The sequence below is a fragment of the Canis lupus genome, chromosome 22 (genome assembly GCF_011100685.1).
Source record: "Canis lupus familiaris isolate Mischka breed German Shepherd chromosome 22, alternate assembly UU_Cfam_GSD_1.0, whole genome shotgun sequence".
NCBI classification, from domain to species: Eukaryota; Metazoa; Chordata; class Mammalia; order Carnivora; family Canidae; genus Canis; species Canis lupus.
In genome coordinates this window covers 60,371,167-60,393,791 of record NC_049243.1, presented here as the reverse complement: position 1 = coordinate 60,393,791, position 22,625 = coordinate 60,371,167, and the positions used below count along the sequence as shown (strand labels likewise).

Genomic DNA, 22,625 nt, shown 5'->3' with positions numbered 1-22,625 from the left:
GTCGGGGGGTCGCGGTGCTCCGAGAGGGCGGGGGCGGGCGGGGGCCTGGGGCTGCACGCGCAGGGATGTTCTGGACAGTTGAAGAAGCCGGGTTACCATTCCTTAAAGCACCACAGTGGGGCAAAGAAAAGGGGCAGTTTTTTTGCTGGAAGACTTCAAACAAAATCACTGTGAAAATATTGAGACTAAATTTTGACCTTTCTTGATTTATGACATTTAGGTACATAATTCGTTTGCTGTTCTATGATAACGTAAAGGGATAAAGATGGATTTTTCTCTTTTTCTTTCCTTTTCTTTTCTTTTCTTTTCTTTCCTTTTCTTTCTTTCTTTCTTTCTTTCTTTCTTTCTTTCTTTCTTTCTTTTCTTTCTTTTCTTTCTTTTCTTTCTTTCTTGCTTTGCTTTGCTTTCTTTTCCACTTCTGTAAAGCGGCACCAACTTGGCACAGTGCTTGCTACATTTCATGAAGTTTAATTAACTCTGTCACTTTATTCATCCAACAAGTGTTTGGGCCCTGCACCTGTAGACGTTACACCAGGTGCCGGTGATGCAGAGATGCTCAGACAAGCCATTCCTCTCTAGGTGCCCCGTGCTGGTGGAGGAGACGTGATAAACCAGCGTAATGCATGTTAGCGGTAAATGCTGTGATGAAAAATAGAGTGGCCTGCAGGGAGGCCTCTGAGGAGATGTTGAAACAGGCCTGAGTGGAGGGAGAGGCTCTGGGAGCATCTGGGGAGCCAGAATGCCCAGAATCTGGTGCGGAGGCCTTGCTGGGGCTGCCAGCCAGGCGTGCTGTCTTCAGGTCTTGTCTCCAGCTCATCTGTGTGTGTATCCCGGGCACTCCAGTTACCTTTCTGGTTTGAAGTTCCTAATCTGAGAAGTCAGAGCTAAGGTTGCTGGTTGTGACTCACTCCAGCATCAGTGTTTTCATTACACCGGCGGGTCCTCAGTTTTCCTCCGGGGATCAGCCACATGGTGGTCTGTTCCCATTGTCCCAACTGGGCTTTGAAGGCCACTCATTGTGAGGTAGCATGATGTTTCTCAATGAAAAAAAAAAAATCTAAAAAATATTTGAGGCTCCTTTGACTGTTTCACCTGTTCAAGGAGATTGAAGCACTTATCTTCAGCAAAGTTCTATACCCTCCACTCTATTTAAAATTGTGTTTGAATTAAGAGTAAATAGGCTCTCTGTGAGATCCCAAGGGGCTCTTCCAAATAAAATGTATCATAAAATGCATTAAAGATGATTCCTTGTTTGTTCTTTTCTCAACAGCTAGGATTGCCAATTATAATCACAATTCCAAATTATGCTATTTACTGAAGAATTTATAAGTATTTAATAACTTGCCTTGTTCTATTTTAATTTGTTTTGCCTTAGTGAGCAAAGGAGCCATAAGAATGCTGCCTTTGCAATGTTTGACTGTTAAAATTTTTTTTTCATTAGTGGGTATTTTATCTGATAACCAAGAGCACTTGATTGATTCTTTTCCTAATGTCATAATCGATTGGTTTTATAGTTTTGTAATATTGCTTTCTCAATGCTGTGATACTGAAGAATAATTGGTACTTGTTACTTTTTTTTTTTTTAAGCTCTACACTGATGCAGAGCTTGAACTCATGACCTACAGGTGGAGAGTTTGGTGCTCTATGACTGAGCCAGCCAGACACTCCGGTATTTGTTGAGAGTAAGCAAGGGAGCAAGCAAGCTGGGGCAAGCAGGGGGAGGGGCAGAGAGATGACAGAATCTTAAGCAGAGGCCATGCCCAGCGGAGAGCCTGATGTGGGGCCCCATCCCAGGACCCTGAGATCATGACCTGAGCTGAAATAAGAGTTGGACACTTAACCAACTGAGCCACCCAGTCACCCATTGTTATTTTTAATACAAGTTTCATATGAATCAGTTTTTTTCTTTTTTTCTTTTTTTAAAGATTTTTATTTATTTTTATTCATGAGAGACACAAAGGCAGAGACATAGGCAGAGGGAGAAGCAGGCTTCATGCAGGGAGCCTGTTTCGGGACTTGAACCCAGGACTCTGGGACCATGACCTGAGCCAAAGGCAGACACTCCACCGCTGAGCCACCCAGGTGCCCCTGAATCAGTTTTTTTTTTTTTTTCCGAATCAGTTTTTCATAAAGTATTTAACATTTTTTTTTTACAGTTGGCTTTAAAGGACCTTCAGAAACAAAGCACCTAATTGTAATGGTATTTGACATGTTTGTAAAGTTGGTATAACCACTATTTCTCACCTTTTCCAGCCTGCGAATTTGCTTGAAATCCTGCCAGCCCGTGACAGGAAAATTCTCTATATCCTTGCCTTTCTCCCAGAACATGTTTTACTTATTATGTCTTTGGATAGTTATTTCTGTTTGGAAACAGTGTTCTTGATATTACAGTCTTTCACCTCTGTCAGGGCCAACAGTCCTTTTCATACGTTGTAATCCTCTTTTTAGTGAGATAACAAATACAGAACTTTTATTCAGGATTTCAACATCAGTGCTCAGGTATGATGGTAGTGCACAGGGCATTGAGGTAAGATGATCGCCCAGATCCTTGGCAGTGCTGTGAGTGTTCTCTGGGCTGCGGTGCAGGCAAGGGAAGGAGGGTTGTCCTGCCGGTTCACTGACCTCAGGTGCTATTGCTGTTTGCTTTCATGATTTTCCAAAAACGGTGAAGAGCCCTTGATGAAGTTCCCAATAAGTTATGGTTTTCCCTTGATTACATACTTGGGGAATCAATATATATTAACTGGACATTAAAACTTATATTAACTATTTGTTTAAAAGCACACTAAATACTAAAATGTTGAAATTTCAAAGTTTTAAGCATTATTTGAAAGTTGTGCTTAATGGGCTTATTATTTTAAAACGAATTAAAATATAAAAATGCTCTTGGTTTAAATTTCTAATACAGTAAATATTGATAGATTTAACCTATATAAATAAATTCTTTTAGGGATCCTTAATAGTAAGAGTATAAAGGGGCCCTGAGACCAGATTGAGAACCACAAATCTAGAGCAAAGTTTTTTATTTTTGTTTTTGTCTTGGAGCATTGCTTTTCATTCATTTGGAGTTGCACCTGTGGTCGGGAGAACCAGATAACGGGTGCGGTGGGGCTCTGGAGGCCTGGCGGCAGTGGCCGAAGAGGGGACCTTTTACTGTATCTAAGCTTTCACACCTTGTCATTTTTAATTCTCTACATGTGATGCTTGTTCAGAATTGATCTTGTGGCCCCATCTCTGGGGATTTTGGGAGCTGGGTCTCTGGACACACTAATATGCAGTCTTTGTGACCTGCATTTGGAGGCATGAAGCGTGGCTGGTTTCGTATTCCACATAGCACTTGTGCTTTTTTTTTTTTTTTTTAATAATAAATTTATTTTTTATTGGTGTTCAATTTGCCAACATACAGAATAACACCCAGTGCTCATCCCGTCAAGAGCACTTGTGCTTTAGCTGGCATGTCGTCTGTTCTTTAGGATGCAGCATCGTATGCACACAGGAGAAGCAGTGAGGCACATACTCGGGCCTTACCAGACAGGTCACAGCTGCACTGTGTGCTTTCTCCCGAGCCGCACTGCTTTGTAAATCTCTGTGTTCAGTTTTCTTTTATCTGAGTGTGTGGAGCCCTCTTGGAATATAGAAGGTAGCTGCCATTTAACACCCTTGGGCCTACATCTAAGTGCTCTTTGGATTAAGACTACGCAGTTCCATGCATTTCTTGTCCTGGTGTTGTACCTCCTCCAGCCTCTCCTAAGCTGCAGCTCGAGGGTCCTTTCTAGAGAATAAATCTCATCACACCAGGTGAATAGAATTAATGTTTCCTACATGAAATCTACAAAATGAAGACCAAAGTATCTTGCTGAGAAGTTGAAAGCTGGACACTTTATTGAGTTGCAGTTTTAACGGCTGTGGTAGACCTAACATGCCTTGGGATGACATTTTCAGATTAATAACAATAATAATAAAAATAGCTAACATTTTTCCAGTACCTACTAACTTGTAGGTAGTGACACTGCACTTGTACTGTGAGCTAGTGTATGTACTTAGCTCCCAGTGATGCCGGGAAGTTGGAATACTTACTCCCCTCACCTTCTAGCTGAAGAAACAGACGTGCAGGGAGTACGTAGTTTGCTCACTGTCACTGAGCTAGTGAATTGCAGAACCAAGATTGGAACCCACAGCTTTGGTTCCAGAACCTGATGTGTTGAATTAATTCCTTTCTGTTCTTCTGTGTGGAACTGACAGCTCATTTCTTTGTGTGCTGGGTGGAGGCAGCAGAGTACTAGCCCTGCCTGTGGCACAGCCTCTCGCCTCCGTCTTCACCTGCTTGTCTTAGAGTGTGTGTGTGTGTGTGAGAGAGAGAGCGCGCGAGAGCACAGCACGATGTCTGCTCTCTGGTTCTTGTTGGACAGGGTGTGTCCTTGAATTTACTGGTGCTTAGTTCTTCTCAAAAAGAGGTTTTCAGAGGTTGGGCAGAGGAGCACTGGCTTCCCTTCCAGGCTCCTGACACCCAGAGCAGATTGGAGGTGGAGACATAGTACATTCCTTAGATGTTTTGTGGAACATTCGCATTTTTAATCTTGGGCTAAGCCAATCATTAAAGAGCTACAGCCTAGGGCCTCCTCACCTGGGGCTCTTGATGGAATGACTTTAGCTTTTATGATTTGGATTTTAGAACCCATGGGCATCTGTTGAGGAACAGTGTACATGTGAATCTCATTGTATCCTTTCACAGGGCAGACTTCTTCCCTGTCAGAGGGCTGCTTCCTCAGAGAGGCCTTCGGTACACAGCCCACTTCACGAGGGGTCCTCCCTGTTACTTGCTGTCGAGGCATACTGCTCCTTTTCTCAACATACTTGAATATTTTGTTAATGAACTTTTTTTTTTTTTTTTTAGAACTCAGAATCCTAGGAATTTATAAGTATTTTTTTTTTTTTTAAGTAGAATAGTTTTACAGGCACTCCTTTGTAAGCATGTAGTTTTCAGTGACACATTTTTTTTTACTTTAGGCAAGCTCCATGCCCAGTGTGCAGCCCAGCCTGGGGTTTGAACTCACAACCCTGAGATCAAGACCTGAGCTGAGATAAAGAGTTGGACACTTAACCGGCTGAGCCACCCAGGTGCCTCAATGCCACTTTTAATATATATAAAATTAATATTTATTACTTAGGGATCCCTGGGTGGCCCAGCGGTTTGGTGCCTGCCTTTGGCCCAGGGCGCGATCCTGGAGTCCTGGGATCAAGTCCCACATGGGGCTCCCCGCGTGGAGCCTGCTTCTCCTTCCTCCTGTGTCTCTGCCTCTCTCTTTCTCTCTCTTTCCTCTCTCTTTCTCTCTCTCTCAAATAAATAAATAAATGAATAAAAAAATAATTCTTTAAAAAAAATTTATTGGGGGATCCCTGGGTGGCTCAGCGGTTTGGCGCCTGCCTTTGGCCCAGGGCGAGATCCTGTGAGTCCCGGGATCAAGTCCCGCATCGGGCTCCAGGCATGGAGCCTGCTTCTCCCTTTGCCTGTGTCTCTGCCTCTCTCTCTCTCTCTATCATAAATAAATAAATAAATCTTTAAAAAAAATATTTATTACTTGGAGAATTTAAAAGTTTGGAAAAGTATGGGGAAGAAAAACTACTCCCTAATCTTAGGATTCCACAGAAATACTTCGATTATTTCTTTTGGCTTGCCCCCTCCCCTTTTGTATGCATTCAAAAAGCCCTAAACACATTTTGTGCTTCCATAGTGGTGTTTAAGGAGGATTTAGTGTGGGCTTGCCTGTGTGCATGTGTGTTGGGGCGTGCTTGAGATAGGAAGGCAGTGTGAAGAGATGACATTTAAATAGAGAACCAGGTGAAGTGGTGGAATGAGTACCCGGCAGATGTGGGAGAAGATGGTCAGGTTCTGAGCTGGAAGCGGGTGTTACGTGCTCAAGGATTGGCAAGACTGCAAAGCAGGGCTGGTAAGAGGGACCAGGTTGGGTAGGCTATCCTCATGAGTTTATATTTTATTCTGGGTGTGTTGGAAGGATTCAGGCAGACCAATGGTAGTGTTTATGTTTTAAAAAAATCACTCTGACTACCATGTGGATAATTTAAGGGGGCAGAGTAGGAATGGGTGCCTGTGCCAGCTTCATGCTCACCAGATAGAATGTGAGAAGAGCTCCTGAGCTTGGAGAGCTTCCTGCCTGGGTGGTGGCAGTCTGTTTTTATTTCAGCAGTTCTAATAGGTGAATAATGGCATCTCCTTGTGGTTTTAAATTATGTTTCCCTAATGACGAATGTCATCGAGCATATTGTCACGTGTTTCTTTGCTGTTCATTTTCTTGGTGAATTGTCTGTTGAACACTTTTGCTTATGTTTTTATTTGGATTTCTTTTTTCACCCTTTACTGAGTTTTGAGAGTTCTCTCTATATATCTGAATTCAAGTCCTTTGTTGTGTTTTGCGAATGTTTTCTCAGTATTTTCATTCTTTTAACAGTGTCCTTTGCAGAGCAGAAGTTTAATCTTGGATGGACTCCAGTGTATCACATTTTTTAATGGGTCAGGATTTTGGTATCTTACATAACTCTTAGTCTAACTCCAAGTCACAAAGATTTCTGTTTTTTTCCTCCCTAAGAGTGTTTTAGGCTTATGTTTTATGCTTACTATGACAAATTTGAGTTAACTTTTGTATATGTTGTAGGATATGGGCTGAGATTCTTTTTTGAGTTTACCCAAGAAACCATTTTCCTCCCACATTTAAGTTGCCTTATTCTTTAAAAGTTTTAAAACAGAGGTTTTGAAACATTTTTAAAGAATATTTTATTTATTTATTTAAGAGAGCAGGTGGGGAGATGGGTGGGGCAGAGGGAGAAGGAGACAGAATCTCAGGCAGACTCTGCGCTGAATGTGAACCTGATACGGGGCTTGATCTCACGACCCTGAGCTCATGACCTGAGCTGAAATCAAGTCAGCTGCTTAACTTACTGAGTCACTCGGGTGCCCCTGAAAACATATTGGTACCATGGTCCCATTCCAGATCAATAAATCACGATTGGTGAAAGATGGGCTTTAGACTTAGTATGTTTTTAAAAATAAACTTTTAGAATAATTTCAGAGTTACAGAAGCATTTTGACTATCATAGCGAGTCCCCTTTATATTCCATGCCCTTCCCATTGTTAGTGTCTTAATGTTAGTATGGTCTGGTGGTTATTCACTACATACTTTACTCAGATTTTCTCACTTATTACCCCTTAATGCCTCTTTACTCCTGTAGGGCTCCTTCAAGAGTACCATGTTACCTTTAGCTGTCATCTCTCCTTGGGCTCCTGTTGGCTCTGAGAGTTTCTCAGACTTTAAAAATTACTATTTTTTTGTTTTTTTGATGACCTTGACAGTTTCGAGGGTTAAAAGTTAGCTTATTTTATAGAATGTCTTGGTTGGGATTTAGCTGGTCCCCCCTCCCCTTCCGCCCCCCCGTGATTAGACTGTGGTTATATGTGTGTTTGGAAGGAAGGTCCCAGAGGTAAATTGTCCTTCTCATTACCTTGTATCCAGGGTACATCATGTCAGGGTCACTCGTCACTGTGGTCACTGTTGTCTTGACCTTGATCACCTGGCTGAGGTGTGTTTTTCAGAAGTCTTCTGCCTGAAGCTTTTCCCCATTTCTGTGCTCTCCTCTTTGGAGGGAAGACACTGAGCAGCCCACACTTACGGGGTGGGTGTTATGTCATACTAGCTCCTGGAGGGGAGTATCTATGGCAGTTATTTAGCTTTCATTTTCAAACAGTTCTGTGCGATCAGAAGTATCACCTCTTTGATCCCTAAATTTGTGTCTTAATTTTCTTGGTCACAAATTTATGTTTCTCAATTCCTTTTTTAAAATTTTTTTTGAAGAACAAGCTTTTGATTTCACTGATTTTGTTTTTTATTTTTCTCTTAAATGTCATTGATTATTGCTGTTATTTTATTTTTTCACAATGGCCGAGTTTAGTTTGCTTCTTTTTTCTAGATTTTATTCTGTAAGCTGAGATTGATTTGAGACCCATCTTCATTTTTAATAAAAGCATTTTATACTCTATATGTTTTCTCTAAACATTGCTTTAGCTGTGTCCCACCTATTTTAGTGTTGTATTTTCATTTTCACTCAGTTCAAGATATTTTCTGGTTTTCTTTGAGACTTTCTCTGGCCATTGTGTTATACAGTGTTATTTGCCTTCCAGATGGTTGAGGATTTTTCAGGTATTCTGCTAATTTCAAGTTTAATTCTGTTATTGATAGAGAGGCATAATTTGAATAATTTTAGTTATTTCGTATTTAATAAAGTTTGTTTTGTGACCTCCAGTATAGTCTGTCCTGGTGAGTGAGAGGTGTGTAATAAAATTCTTTATTCTCAGTTTAGTGGATTTGTCTCCTAGGGATTCATCAGACTGCAGGCCTGTCCCTTTCTTGTTTTATGGAACTGTATGTCATTCATTTACTTTGGTTTCTTAATAGCTCCTCTGCCTGCAGTGTTAAAACTTTAGGAAAGTAGGAGGTAGTTAGATATGCCCAATCTATTGTCTCCACTGAAGCATGAGGTGATCAGAACTTAGCCTGATTGGCAATAATTTGCATCCTTGTGTTTACCTTTCAGCTGATGTAGCCCAGCAGTTCCAGTACGCTGTGCGAGTTATTGGCAGCAACTTTGCCCCAACTGTTGAAAGAGATGAATTTCTTGTAGCTGAAAAAATCAAGAAAGAACGTATGTATTTTTCCTCATTGTTACTTTTTTGAGATAGAGAGCATGAGGGGAGGGGCAGAGGGAGAGGGAGAGAAGCAGACTCTGCTGTGTGTGGAGTCTGATGTGGGGCTTGATTTCACAACCCTGGGATCATGACCTGAGCCAAAATCATGAGTTGGATGCTTCAGTGACTGAGTATGAGGGGCATAAGGGGCTTAGTGTGCACTCCTGTATATCTTGTGGTTTGCAGTATTTATTATGCACCTTTTGACCACATATCATAGAATGCTCTTGGCAAGAAAATGCTCAGTATTGTTTCTATTGATTGTCAACCTCCAGACTTCTAATACTTTAGAACTTATGAACTTTTTAATTCTGAGCTGATACTGAAAGCTTAAGAAAGACATCATTACCTTTGAGAAGAAAGCTTTTCATTTATTAGCACCGGGGTACTGTGATGTTCTCTGGCTGTATAAGGTGGGGCTCTGCTGCCTCTCTGTACTCTGGGACTGAGGGAGGGAGGCTTTGTGCAGAAAGACCCACATAGGAAATTTCTCTTGTATCAGTCGGAGGGTAGTTTTTCTCCAGAGGCCTGCTCCTCACAGTTCTCTGGGCTGTCCCACCCCAGCTTCACCTGCTAGAAAAGCAAGCCTTGCTATGAAGGTCAGTGTGTTTTCCTTGCTGAGGTCTGGCTGTTAACTGCCTAGATGAAATGGACTTCGGTTACTTCTGACTGTGTTGGCAAACCAGTGGTGACACCTTCTAGGATTTCCCTCCTTCATGGCATAGTCTCCAACTGCGAGTTGGTGCCTTGTTCACTGCATTTGACCAGTGGTCTGAGCATGTCAAACAGGGCCGTGTAGCGGAGCTGGAGGTGAGGGGCCTTGGTGATTGAAGGCACTGTGCTCAAGTACCTGGACCTGGCAGTCCTCACCTTGGCTTAGTTGGGTTTGATGAGCAGTCAGCTTGGAAATGACCCATCCATTGGTGTTATTTACCGTGATATATTATTTATGTAAGAGGTGAAAATGGAGTATTTATCCTGCTGTTAACCTCTAAACACTTCTTTTTATTTACATTTCTTGTCCATAAAACTAAACATAAGAACACTACTCTTCTTGAACCCTGATGACTATTACATCTTAGATTATTTTTCCATTTCAGACTTTAGATTATTTTACATTTTGAATTATTAGTGACAGCTCTAACTATTAGGTACTATATTAATAGATTATTCCTTTTGCAAATTTACATTTCAGGGTCTCCTGATCATATTATACATACACGTAGTAGTTAAAAATAATGTTTGTCATGGGCATTAAGGAGGGCCCATGATGTGATGAGCACTGGGCATTTATGCAACTGATTTGAGTTATTGAACACTAATCTGAAACTAATGATGTACTATTTGTTGGCTAATTGAGTTTAAATAAAAAAGGTTTATTTAAACTGAGAACTGGCATGACATTGTTGGAGTGGGTATTGCAAGGAAGTCTTGAGATTTCTTTTGACAGCAGGAGCCATGCATAGTTTTGTTTTTTTTTTTTTTCTGTGTAATATCCTACAGTTTTGAAATAAGACTTGTTGTGTATTGACACCATGCACCTTTTCTGCCTGTTAGCACCAGGTGTCCACCAGGTGTCCATAACCACTACCACCATTGCTCCTCCCCAGACCCCCTCCCGCCCCCAACATCCCCAGCTCTCAGATGGCCCAGCTGCAGTGGTGGAGTGAGTGCTGTGGATGGCTCTCTCATGTAGTGGATGTAGTGGGCACCATTGACTTACCATATTTCCTTAATTCCTAGATAAATTTTTTACATTTTAGCATTTTTGAAATTTGATTACAGTTTTTGGTAGGTTAGTTGAATTAGGGTGGTTCTGTCTTCTGAAATAACACAAAGGTCATTTTCCATTTTATATACCCGACTTAAAATATAAAAGGTTACGGTGTTTTATATTGAAACAAATTGCAAAACTCATGTGTGACAAAGTTTAACACCTAATGATTCTTAATTTCTCACATTTGTGAGTGGGGTACATTCTAAGTAAAGATTTGTTTTGCAGTCTATTGGATAAATCATTATTTTTTGGTGAATATTGTTTATTTTTATTTGTATTATTTACTATTTTATTGTCCTATGATTATTTTGCATGTCTGAGTTAGTGTCTGTCTCTTTCTATAGAAAAAACATCTCTTAATTTAGTGACTATTCATTTGGAGTATTTCTATATGTTTTAAAAGGAAGTAAATTCTTTGATTTTATTTTTTTTAAGATTTTATTTATTCATGAGAGATGCAGAGAGAGAGGCAGAGACATCAGGGAGCCCGATGCAGGACTCACTCCCAGGACCACGGGATCATGACCTGAGGCAAAGGCAGATAGATGCTCAACCACTGAGCCACCCAGGCATCCTGCAATACATCTTATTTTTATTTTTATTTATTTTATTTTATTTTATTTTATTTTATTTTATTTTATTTTATTTATTTTATTTTATTTTATTTATTTAATTTTATTATTTTATTTTATTATTTTATTTTCTGCAATACATTTTAAAGATAGCTTTACCTCTCTGCATAGGATGACTTGACAGTGCAGATGTAATTGGGATGATTTAACTTCTGGTATGTGGTTTCTAAGATCAGAACGTGATACCAAGACCCTTTCCTAGCTGATGTATATGAAAAAGCATTGGCCATCAAGCCAGTCTTTCTGCAAACCAGTTGGAACATATAGAGCTAAGTGAACTTGGCTGATGAGATTTTAAGAAATCAGTCCTGCTGGGTGATTCCTTGGAGCCTACAGATGCTATTAGCTAGATCATGAAAATGGTGCCTTTTCTCTGGTAGCAGGTATGGCAGGGTTCCTGTGAAAGGCGCGTGTGCATAGGTGGTATGTGTGGTGTCACAGGTGTGGGTGAGTGGGGTCTCCTCCCTCAGGGCCCAGACCCAGCGTGTAGCCTCATCCTTAATGGAATGGACCAGAACATGGGCTTCTCGTGTATTACTGTGGGTTTCAGGAAACTAGTGAGCATAGCTCTGGGCATCTGAAGACATTTACTAATATTTGCTGTACATGTTCAAAGAAATGCTTAGAATGTGTGGTTTTAATGTAAGCTATCATGAATGATAAACTTTTGTTATTGCCCTTGAATTTACCACTCCCACAGTATTTGAATTTACCACTCCTACAGGAGTATACATCTCTCCTTTCACGTAGTCATTAATGAATTAAACTGGTGGTAGTTGGCCTCACTAGACTGCTTATTAATATTTGTAGGTAGAATCTAAAAGGTCCCTTTTAACTTATAAATTCCTTGATTCCTGCCTAATAACATCCATATTTTACAAACGTCAGAGAGATTAAATGCATTGACCAAATAGGTAGAGCTGAAATGCCACTTGTTGGCTAATTATTTTGATTCTTAAGCTCAGGATTCTTTTCAGACATCAGTTAACCTGTTACCATGGGTGAAACAGGATCATAAGAGGGATTTTAGAGTATGTGATTAACACAGTCCTTTTCTTTTCTGACTTTTCAGTTATCCGTCAGAGAAGAGAAGCGGATGCTGCGTTATTTTCAGAGCTGCACAGAAAGTTGCATTCACAGGTACCATGTGTCCCACTGGGGTGAGGCCATCAGACCCATTTGGGGCCTTGTGGTCTCACATCCACTTTCCTATGCTGGGGAATAGGTTTTAAATGTAGATTGTGTTTGGCTTTTAAGAGCTTTTCAATATTAAATGTAATTTTTAGCTGCATTTAATGCCACACTGCTTATAAAGAAGATGGAAGCCACATGGGGAAAGTAATTGGAATTATGGACACCTGAGTTTGTAGTGCAGGTGGCTTCGTCCCATCACAGGGAGGAAGCACACTGGTGGAAGTCTTGACTACCCATAGCTGCAAGAGCTTGTCTTCTTGATACACTTTAGTGTTCATCACACCCGAATTGGTGCTGTTATAGTGAATAACTTAAAAATTTCTGATTTTGAACATTTTGTTGTTGGATGAACAATATTAGGACACGATAATAGAACACTAGTAATTAAACAAATTAGAAAAATATGTGCAGATTAACAGCTCCCATCTTTTTGCTAAAACACGCAGTTCCTGGTTTTAAAGTTTGATCCTGCCTTTTCATTGAAAGCCCTTCTCGGCTGTGCTCCTGTGTGAGGCGTGGGCAGGACTTGGCAAATGGGATCTGGTGTGGTATAGAGATGTTGGGGAAGGGGTCTTGGTAGTCCTGGGCTGCAATCTGGAATGTGGCTGACAGAACTGGAGAAGGGAGGATGGCTGGTGAGGGCAGCAGCAGGTGCAAAAAGTTGTGCTGCATGCCGGGAGAAAGGGGCAGGTGGTGAGGGTGTGGTATGGGAGGTGTGGAGGGTCGTGGGGGCTGCGGGTGGCTGGCCCGTGGAGGAGGTGAGCCTTAGTAGGGTATGAATGCTGGGAGAAGCATTCTGTGTCGTCGGCTGGAGTCAGTTAACCGCTTTGTTTTGATGTTTCTCCAGATCTTAGGGTGCACTAATGTGTATTCTTACATTTAAAGTTCAATTTGTGTGTACGTTTGAAGTTTTCTGTCTGAATCATGGTTCTTTAAGATTTCAGAATCCGAGATAACAGGGTCTAAAGTAGTTTAGAAGCATTTAAAACATCTGTGATTCTGGAGTTATTTATCCTGGTTGCTCAGCAGGTCTCCACCCCACCCTTCTGTACCCTGCTTTGTGCACTGGAGGGCTGACAGGTGCAGGTGGCAGCCCCAGGGCTCTCTTTGTTTTGTGGCTTCTGGTTGGCTTTGCCTGGAAATGGCAGGGTTGAGGCCAGTGAGGAGTGGTGCCAGGCTATTCATCCCTTCCTGCCAGGCACCCCTGCGCCCCTCCACCTCCCGTGCCAGGCTCCCTGGCTCTGGTGATCTGTGCCTTCTGCAGCCCCTCAGGCCTCCCTGCTGCTGATGGCCCCTGCCTGCCTGGTGCCGCCCTGCTTCCCTGGTCTGTCCACAGTTCCTTGCAGCTGCCCGGTGCCAGGGGCTCTTCAGGCTGAGCCTGGCCCTTTATACACCTGCTCCGTTCATGTTAACAAAAATGATGCCTCCTCCTCTGTATGTGCCATTTGATGAGTTTTTGGTGCACAGCTTTGTTCACTTTGACAACTTCCTTTGCTCTCCACTCTGCATATCGTCTTTATTTCTAAAGTGAGAGTTATAGGTCTAACCCAGGACTCCCACTGTGTGGGTGAAACTTCCGCTGTCTTCCCAAAGCCTCCTGGGCATCCTGACGCTCCATGGGACACTCCCTCAGGGACTTACAGCTCAGTAGCCTCAGACCAGGAAGGAACATGCCTGTGTTTTCTTGTTTCATACCTCCAGGCGTCCGTTCACAGCCACTCATGCACACCTCTGCTCTTTCCTCTATGTTTGCCGTTTTGGTGAATGATAATGTTGTTGGTCTATTCCCAAGAGCCAGGAACCTGAATGTCACATTGACGATTCCTCTCCCTACATCTGCTGTGTCCCCAAGTCTCGTTAGTTGTCCTTTTCAGGCATGCCTCTCATTTGTCCCCTTTGGAGGCAGACAGACCTTAGTTTGCATCCCAGCATGTGGCTCTGTGAGGTAGGTAGGTGGTTTAGGTTTTCACCTTTGCTTCTGTCATTTATGGAGAATAAGGCCTGTGTCCCCACGTGGTTATGCCGATTACAGGAGGTGACATGTTGAGGACGTCCCCCGCAGGCCTACTGTATGTGGCAGTGCTGTTAGTTGATTGCTTCCTAGCCCTTCAAGGAGATGGGATCTGGTGAAGAGCGGCGCTTTGGAGGCAGGCAAATGGGCTTCAGGCCTTGCTCCTGTACCCGTGGTGTCACTGAGCCCAGGGAGTCCAGGACCTTCCCCACAGGGGGCTGTGAAGGTTGCCTGGGTGGCTGCAGAGACCAAGTGTCCGCCTCCCCCTTGACCATGTTGTCCTGAATGACTGCAGTTTCCTGTGCATCTCATTCTGTCTCCTGCAGTCCAGCCTCTGGGGACAGTCAGCAGATACAGTCATGCCTTCAGAAGCTTCCTGCTTGGACGTCTTGGTCCCACGCTGGAGACCCTTTTAATCTGATGCATTGTTCTACTTTTGGTGTCCATGCTTCTGCCTGGCTTTGGCCAGGGTGATCTGTCTTCAGTGCCCTGAAAAGGCCATGCCTACTCCCTCCTCTGTGCCTGCATCACCCATTCTTCTTTGAGACCCTGACCTCTCTGGGGATCCTTTCATAAATGATGGGCCACTTTAGTGACCTCCCCCCTCACCCATGTCTGACATTTCACGTATCCCACCAGAGTGTATCTGCTCCTTTGTCTCTTTGCCACCAGAGTGAGGACTCTGTCGGGGCTGGTGAGTTTCTTGTTTCTAAAAAATTGTGTGTAAATCAACTTTTTAAGTGAGACCATAATTTAAATACCTGAGATGAGGTTTTTCTTTTCCTTTTTTTTTTTTTTTGAGCTTTTTCTTTAAAGAAACTTTAGAGGAATATTTTATATAACGAAGAGTTTGTGTAAAGTAAGTAACCGTCCCATGGTTTTATAAATAAAGCTATTTATGTATTCCAGCTTGTGCATCTAAAAGGTAAGGTCATATGAATGGAGTAGAAATGCTCTGTAAATTTGGGAAACATGTATTGAGGGTGGGCTATTATGGTGGAGTGAGACGCGATTGGAAAGTAATGGAGTCCATATGATAACCTTACATAGAAACCTAGGTACTGCTTGTTTTGAGAACTCTTACTGCAGAGCCTTGAGTTTCAGTATACGTGGTGCTGAGACTTACATTGTATACTTTAGAATCTCCCTTTTTTTTCTTTCAATTATTCTCTTTTATGGCCTACGTGGCACTTTGATAAAGGAGGGGAAGCGTTCACCTGTTTCATGATGGCATTTTTCTTGTAATCACTACATTTAGGAAGTTGGTTATTCTAAGAAGTATTTTAAAGGGGAATTGCTGTTATTCCGTAATTGGGTAATTTATACACATGTTCTCATTAGGCACTTTGGGGTTGGTTAGTTTCAGGAGGTTGGTTAGTTTCATGACCTCTTGAAAATGTTATTTGCAGCCTTCTATTGGGTAGCACTGTTTGTCATACCTGAAATATGAACACACTTAGACTTATTACCATGTGAATTAAAAAAACAACAACATGTTTCTATTTTGGAAATAAGGATCATTTAGGAGAAAGATAAAGCTGGAGAGTAGTACAGACTTGTTCTTTTAATGTTTTCCTTTTAAACAGGGAGTTTTGAAAAATAAATGGTCAATTCTCTACCTCTTGCTAAGCCTTAGTGAAGATCCGCGCAAGCAGCCGAACAAGGTAAGAGGCTGTTGGCAGCTCAGTGCCTTTTCTTTTTTAAATGTTTATTTATTTACTTTAGAGAGTGCAAACTGAGAGTGGGGTAGGGACAGAGGGAGAATGAGAGAGCATCCCAAGCAGAGATCTCAGCATCCTCACTGAGCAGGGAGCTTGGCCTGGGGCTCAATCCCACGACCCTGAGATCACGACCTAAGCAGAAACCAAGAGTTGGACACTCAACCAACCAAGCCACTCAGGTGGCCAGTGCCTTTATTTAAAACATGCTTAGTGTCTAGTTAGGGCAAGTATACCAATTTTGATAGGAATTGGGTTCTTTACTTAAGAAAATAATGAGAAAGAAATAACTTGTCTAGTTTTCTTGGTAGTCCTAGAAGGTCAAGAGATTTTCTTTTCTTTCCTTCTTTCTTTAGACAGGGCACTTACTGCTTTTCCTTCAGATATTTTCCAGAGTTACATTATTACCTCAAATACAAGAATGTCCCATGAAATAGAGCATAAAAACAGTTTTCACAAGTTGTTAATAGGAGCATAGCTGCATATTAATACTCAATTCTGTATGAGTTAGAGGACTTTTTAGGTTTTCTTGTGTCTTCAGATATCATTATGAACATTAATTACTGTCATACCAGTACGAACTTTGTTGCCACGCGGGTTTAGTTTCTGGCCCACGTGGTGTTGGAAGAGCCGTCTGGCTGCTGCGAGCCGAGTGTCTTGTGCAAGAAGGTGCTCCACTACAGAAACTTGAGGGCCTATGGGGGAGGAGTGTGGTGCAGGAGGCCTGTTTATGTTGAAAGCCTACGTCTGAGTAAGGAGCCGTCTTCCATTATAGGATAATGCCATACTTGCAAAAATATTTGAATGATTGTTTGGGTTTTAGTTTGCTTGGATTCTGAGGAACATGTTTTTAGTTGCCAGACCCTGTGGCAGTTTTGGAGTTTAGAAAACTTTGTGAAACTTTTATCAGTTCTGCCATATTTCAAAAGTATAACAACTAAATTATTGCCTACTGAGTACAAAATCAATTACAGAAAGAACTAAAATCTGAATACAAATTATCTTTGTTGATTTGGGAAGTGTTCTGTAATTTTATATTTCTGTATTCTTTTTTTAAGAAGATTTTATTTACTTATTTTAGAGAGAGCACAAGTGGGGGGAGGGAGAGGGACAAATGGACTCTGTGCTGAGCGAGGAGCATGATGCACAGCTTGATCCAATGACCCTGAGATCATGACCTGAGCTGAAACCAAGAGTTGGATGCTTAACTGACTGAGCCACCCAGGTGCCCCTGTATCTCTGTATTTCTTAATGGACTTCATTTTCAGGTTTCTAGCTATGCTGCATTATTCGCTCAAGCATTACCAAGAGATGCTCACTCGACTCCCTACTACTACGCCAGGCCCCAGACGCTCCCGCTTAACTACCAGGACCGCAGCACCCAGTCGACCCAGAGCGCTGGTAGCATGGGAAGCAGTGGCGTCAGTAGCATAAGTGTGTACACCTTAAATGGCCCGACCCCAACACCGCAGTCTCTCCTTCCAGGGTAAATCAAGCTTGCACACATTGATTGTTCCTCTTAGGATTTTATTCTTCTCTGTTTCAAATGGGAATTCTTTCCTCTCTAGTCATGGTTGACTGTAATCTTTTTTGGCCTACTCTACTTTGTTAATGCAAGTGCATAGTAGTAAGGCCCTATTTCAGAAGTATGATAGGATGGGCCTTTCATTTTGAGGTAACTGATTGACATTTCCCTTGCTGGATTCCCATAGTTTCTTCAGTGATTATTGGTCTCCTTTACCCATGTGTGCTATTCTCTTTATTGTTTAAAAAATAAGTAAACTGAAATAAAGCTTTCTTGTCCTCAAGTACTGAGGTCTTCAGACTGAGAATTATGGCACCTTGTAGTGCTCGAGAATTAAGATAAGTAGCTCCGGGAACGCATGGTTAATGTGCGGTCAGATCTCATGTTTCCAGGAGATCTAGTTTGTGGTTGGGAATGAAGCCACTGCTGATGCGGTAGTGGACTTGGAACTTTGCTTTCCTTGTCTTTTTACATATTTCTATGCATGGTTCATTCCTGGTGATCACATTAAAGCAAACTGTCATCCAGTAGGTATTTATACAGAACAGTGACTAGAGATTCATCGTCATGGGTGTTTCACATGAGCATAGTGTCATAGGAAATTACGTTAATACAGTTATGTTCATATCACTAGAATCTTGTGTGTGTGTAGCACACATAGGTTATAAATGCAGTCTGGTGTTCTAGAAAGACAGCAGGATATATTTTTCAGATTTAATCTCTGATTTATGTTCTGGCTGAAACAGTCGACAGACTTTGTCATTTTTACCTTAGAGTTTGAGATAATTGTTGTGAAAAAGAACTGTATAGAGGACTTTGAGCTGAAGTGGTCCTTTAGAATTTTTCTCTTAAATTTAGAACTGTATTGAAAGTCATAGTTTAATAAGTATTATTAATGACTTTTTTCCCCCCCATTGAAGATAAAAAAGAGGGAGAGCTGTGCTCTAGTTATCAGTAATCAGTCTGCTCCATGGAGGTTCATTTGTGTGGCGCAGTCCCAGGAAGCGATATGTTTTTTTTGCAGTTGTCAGAACATATGTCCTCAGAAATCAGCTGTCATGTCTTAGATTTTCAAAGAGCAGCCGTTTCTTTCTTTCTTTCTTTCTTTTTTTTAGATTTTATTTATTTATTTGAGAGAGAGCACAAGAAGGAAGAGAGAGGGAGAAGCAGACTCCCCACTGAGCAGGGAGCCCGATGTGGGGCTCAATCCCAGGACGTTAGGGTCATGAACTGAGCTGAAGGCAGACGCTTCATCGACTGAGCCACCCAGGCACCTCCAAAACAGCAGCTTTGACATATTCTCCAAATTATCAAAAGCTATTTTGACCTTTTGTGCTTTTGCTTTTGACTTTATATTTGTACATTTTTAAGATAAATTGCAAAATCCTGGGAGACTAGTGAGCATATAGAACAGGGGACAGCACTCCAGATTTTTTACTTCTGTGATCACAAATGCTGGATGGATGAAAGCTGTTAAGTTTGAAGTTAAAATTAGTGGTGAATTTCAAAGTGGTTTTAGATGGGTAACCTATGCTATGTGTTTGTAAAGAAAAGTCAAATAGCTTTTGATTTTTATGCTAAGAAATACGTAGGAGGTGCCTGATGCCACCCTAGAGGTCCCAAAGAGCCCTTGGACTGATTAGTTGATGGATTTGAGTAGGGCGATGTCACTCACCTAGCTCAGATTTCTAATGTTATGTAATTCAATATAGTAATATGAACAGAATTTCCAGCAATGTTTTGTCTTTCAAGTGAGTAGCCTGGGTGTTTGGAGATATGAAATGCTCTTTCCTTCTTTCAGACAGCCTCATCATGCTCCTGGAGTGGGAGACTGTCTTCGGCAGCAGTTGGGGTCACGTCTTGCATGGACTTTAACTACAAACCAGCCTTCTTCACAAATCACTACCTCAAAAGGTATCCCAAACACTGTTTCTCGCAACGTGACAAGACCAAGGAGGGAAGGGGATGCAGGTGGTGAGTAAGGATAGACTTAAATGTAGACTTTTTTTTTTGCATATTTAGAATTTATGCTTCCCTTATCTTAAAATACTAATGAGGAGTCCTTGCTTACAGTTGTTGAGTAGTTGTTCTCATGGTGAGAGGTTCAGATGCTGAAGTATGGTCTGATGTACCTTGGGAAGTCTGGCAGTGCCTAGGATGTTGAAGATTATTTGATGGCTAAGTGGACACATTAAGAGTTTTAAAGCCCTGTTAGATTCCAATAGAATGTTTGAGTTTTTTTCAAGAGAGCCCTATGAATAGCAGTGTTTGAAACATAAGCATCTGCGAATAGAGGAATAGGCTTCATTGTCGGCTCATAATCTCCAGGTTCTGACATCCCTCTGGCTACTATCTGTGCTTGCGTAGAAGGTGAGCACCAGGGGTGTCTTGTGTGGACCTGGGAGTACAGCCCAGTGTTTGAGGCCCAGCCTGTGCAGCCACACTGCCCACCTGTGTCTGTCCTGTACCACATAATTGCTTGTGGGTGCTTTGGCTGGGAGGCTGGCTTCCAGACCATGAGCATGCCCATCTCCGCTCCTTTTTTTGCTGTGGCTCCTGATCTCTAACCAGTGCCTTCAGGCCTGTGTGATATACAGAGCTAACTGAAAAAAGGACTCTACAGTATCCTTGATTAATCCAAAAGAGCTGGAGAGGAAAGGAGGAAAGAATCCAAAAGAGCAAAGGAGGAAAGAAGAGCAGGGTAAATAGCAAACATTCAGCAGTGTGGTAAAGTTAAACCAAACATGTCCGTAGTCACATGAAATGTGCGTGGATTAGATACTTCATTTTAAAGATTCTTAGGGACGCCTGGGTGGCTCAGTTGGTGAGGCATCTGCCTTCGGCTCAGGTTGTGTACCCGGGATCCTGAGATCGAGTTCTGCATTGGGTTCCCTGCTTAGCTTGGAGTCTGCTTCTCCTTTCCTGCTATGTTTCTCTCTCTCAAATAAATAAAATCATTAAGAAAAAAAAGATATTTAAAGAAATTCTATTTAGACAATTGTATACTGCTCAAAAGAGATACATTCTAAATATGGGGACACAAGTAGGTTGGAAGTAAGTGGATGAAAAAACACATCGTACAAACATTAACCATAGAAGGATGGACGGACGCATTACTGTCAAACCAGACAGTGGCAGGAGTGTTGCCAGGGCCAGAGGGACATTTCATAACAATGAAAAGGTCAGTTCTTCAGGAAGAAGTAGTACTCGTAAGTGTATATTCACCTGCTAACAGAGCTTCAGATGTACAAAGGAAAACCAACAGACAGACCCACAATTACAATTGGGTATTTCAACTTCTGTCTCTTAGTAATTGATGAGAAAATAGAATGGTCTGTAATGAGAGGTAGATGACATTTGAACAGTACTACCAAGGATTCAATGTAATTAATATTTATGGAATACTTGAACCTGTCCTCACCTTCTGCCTCACTACCCTGGTTTTGGGAGTGCTCACCTTGACTATATACTCATTACATTTTCCCTCCCACTAACAGCTTGGATTTCTGAGCATTGCCTCCTTGTCATTGCTGCAACCTAAATTCTGACTTAGTTTTTTGTTTCAAGGTTTATGGAAATCCTGACTTTTCCACTGTATTCATTTCTCTTCATGTGGTTGAGAATGGACCTACATTTGTCTGCATGCTTTGTAACAGCACAGTTTTCCAACAGCACAGTTTTCTAGATGCTGTGAGATAATTACCCATCCTTTTTGATAGATTTGTGCTGCTCCCTTTTCTGTGTATTGCTCCTTGGTTATATATGAAGCTCCTATGTACTGCTTTGTTCATTTATTTTTTAAGATTTTATCCAACGTGGGGCTCGAACTCACCACCCCGAGATCAAGAAATGAGTGCTCCACCGACTGAGCCAGCCAGGCGCCTTTTTTTTTTTTTAAAGACTTTTTGTATAAGAAATTATATGCTTTCCATATACTTAGAAAATTCTTGTTTCTTAGAGCTTCATACTTTTTCCATCTTAAGCTCATTTTTTAGGTTCACAATTTTGTCCTGGTTGCAAATACATAATGTAAAACTAGTGTTGTCTTAAAATTTATTCCCTCTTAAAATGTGTTGCTCTTACAAAAACTGTCCTTCAGGTGCTGGGGAAGTGACTGAAGCAGCCCTGGTCAGAGACATTTTGTACGTCTTCCAGGGCATAGATGGCAAGAACATCAAGATGAGCACCACGGAGAACTGTTACAAAGTGGAGGCCAAGGTGCAGTAACCCAGCCCTGTCTGAGCCGTAATGAGGTGTGATGGGGTGACGGGCTGGATCTTCAGAGCTGGGAGTGCCAGTTAGGTTCCTGTTTCCCTGTGTGTTTGTGGCTCACAGGCTTGTCCTGGGGCCCTTCTGCTGTGCCTGCCTCCTGTGTTCTCTGGCAGTGCTCTCAAGACGCAGTTCCAGATAAGGTGCCTCCACTTGCCTGTGTTCACCTTCCAGAACCTCCTTTCCCACAGCCCCTTATTGATGTCGGCAGTCTTTTTGCAGCTCCCTGCTGTTAAAGAGGTAGCTGATGACACAAAGCTGCTGCCATGCTGAGGGGCTGCCACTCATGCCTCAGTGATGCTCCTTGAGCCCCACATTTACATGGAGGTTTTATTTCCCTGCCAGTGCCTGGTGCTTTTGTTTCCCGGAACCTCGTTCTGTTCTTACAGATGGTATATTAGTTACTTTTAAGTTCCATGTGTTGGAACCGAAGAATTACACTGAAAGTACAAATAGTTGAGAAAAATAATAATTGAAAATCTAGTGTTAATTTTTAACTTTTGTTGTATTTTCTTTTCAGGCAAACCTAAGTAAATCTTTGAGGGATACGGCAGTCAGACTTGCTGAGTTGGGATGGTTACATAATAAAATCCGAAAATACACTGATCAGAGGAGCCTGGACCGTTCATTTGGACTTGTGGGTCAGGTATGTTCATTGTTATCAGAACATTTAGGACACCATTCATTTTGAGGAGTGCTTAGTTTATTTAAAATCTCAATATGAAAGTAATTCTTAAAAAAGAG

The 22,625-nt window shown here is 41.8% G+C and overlaps 1 protein-coding gene and 2 long non-coding RNA genes across 5 annotated transcripts in view; 2 read left to right on the top strand and 1 right to left on the bottom strand.

The window, feature by feature from the left end:
- Positions 1-19,878, bottom strand: part of LOC111091724 — a 34,944-nt gene extending 15,066 nt beyond the window's left edge. The window contains exons 1-2 of the long non-coding RNA XR_005376623.1: positions 19,684-19,878; positions 8,598-8,691 (exon numbers count right to left, since the gene is read on the bottom strand). This is a non-coding gene — a long non-coding RNA (uncharacterized LOC111091724). The remainder of the gene's footprint in view (positions 1-8,597; positions 8,692-19,683) is intronic.
- The window catches only part of TUBGCP3 (tubulin gamma complex associated protein 3), a 76,763-nt gene that overhangs the window by 595 nt on the left and 53,543 nt on the right, over positions 1-22,625 (top strand). For all 3 annotated transcript variants that reach the window (XM_038570078.1, XM_038570079.1, XM_038570077.1), the window contains exons 2-8: positions 8,605-8,712; positions 12,237-12,304; positions 15,956-16,033; positions 17,356-17,573; positions 19,414-19,586; positions 21,712-21,830; positions 22,402-22,527. In XM_038570078.1, coding sequence (XP_038426006.1) covers positions 8,605-8,712; positions 12,237-12,304; positions 15,956-16,033; positions 17,356-17,573; positions 19,414-19,586; positions 21,712-21,830; positions 22,402-22,527 — 890 coding nt within the window. The remainder of the gene's footprint in view (positions 1-8,604; positions 8,713-12,236; positions 12,305-15,955; positions 16,034-17,355; positions 17,574-19,413; positions 19,587-21,711; positions 21,831-22,401; positions 22,528-22,625) is intronic.
- Positions 74-1,086, top strand: LOC111091725. The gene is made up of 2 exons (XR_005376624.1): positions 74-220; positions 580-1,086. It is a non-coding gene; the product is annotated as an uncharacterized LOC111091725 (long non-coding RNA).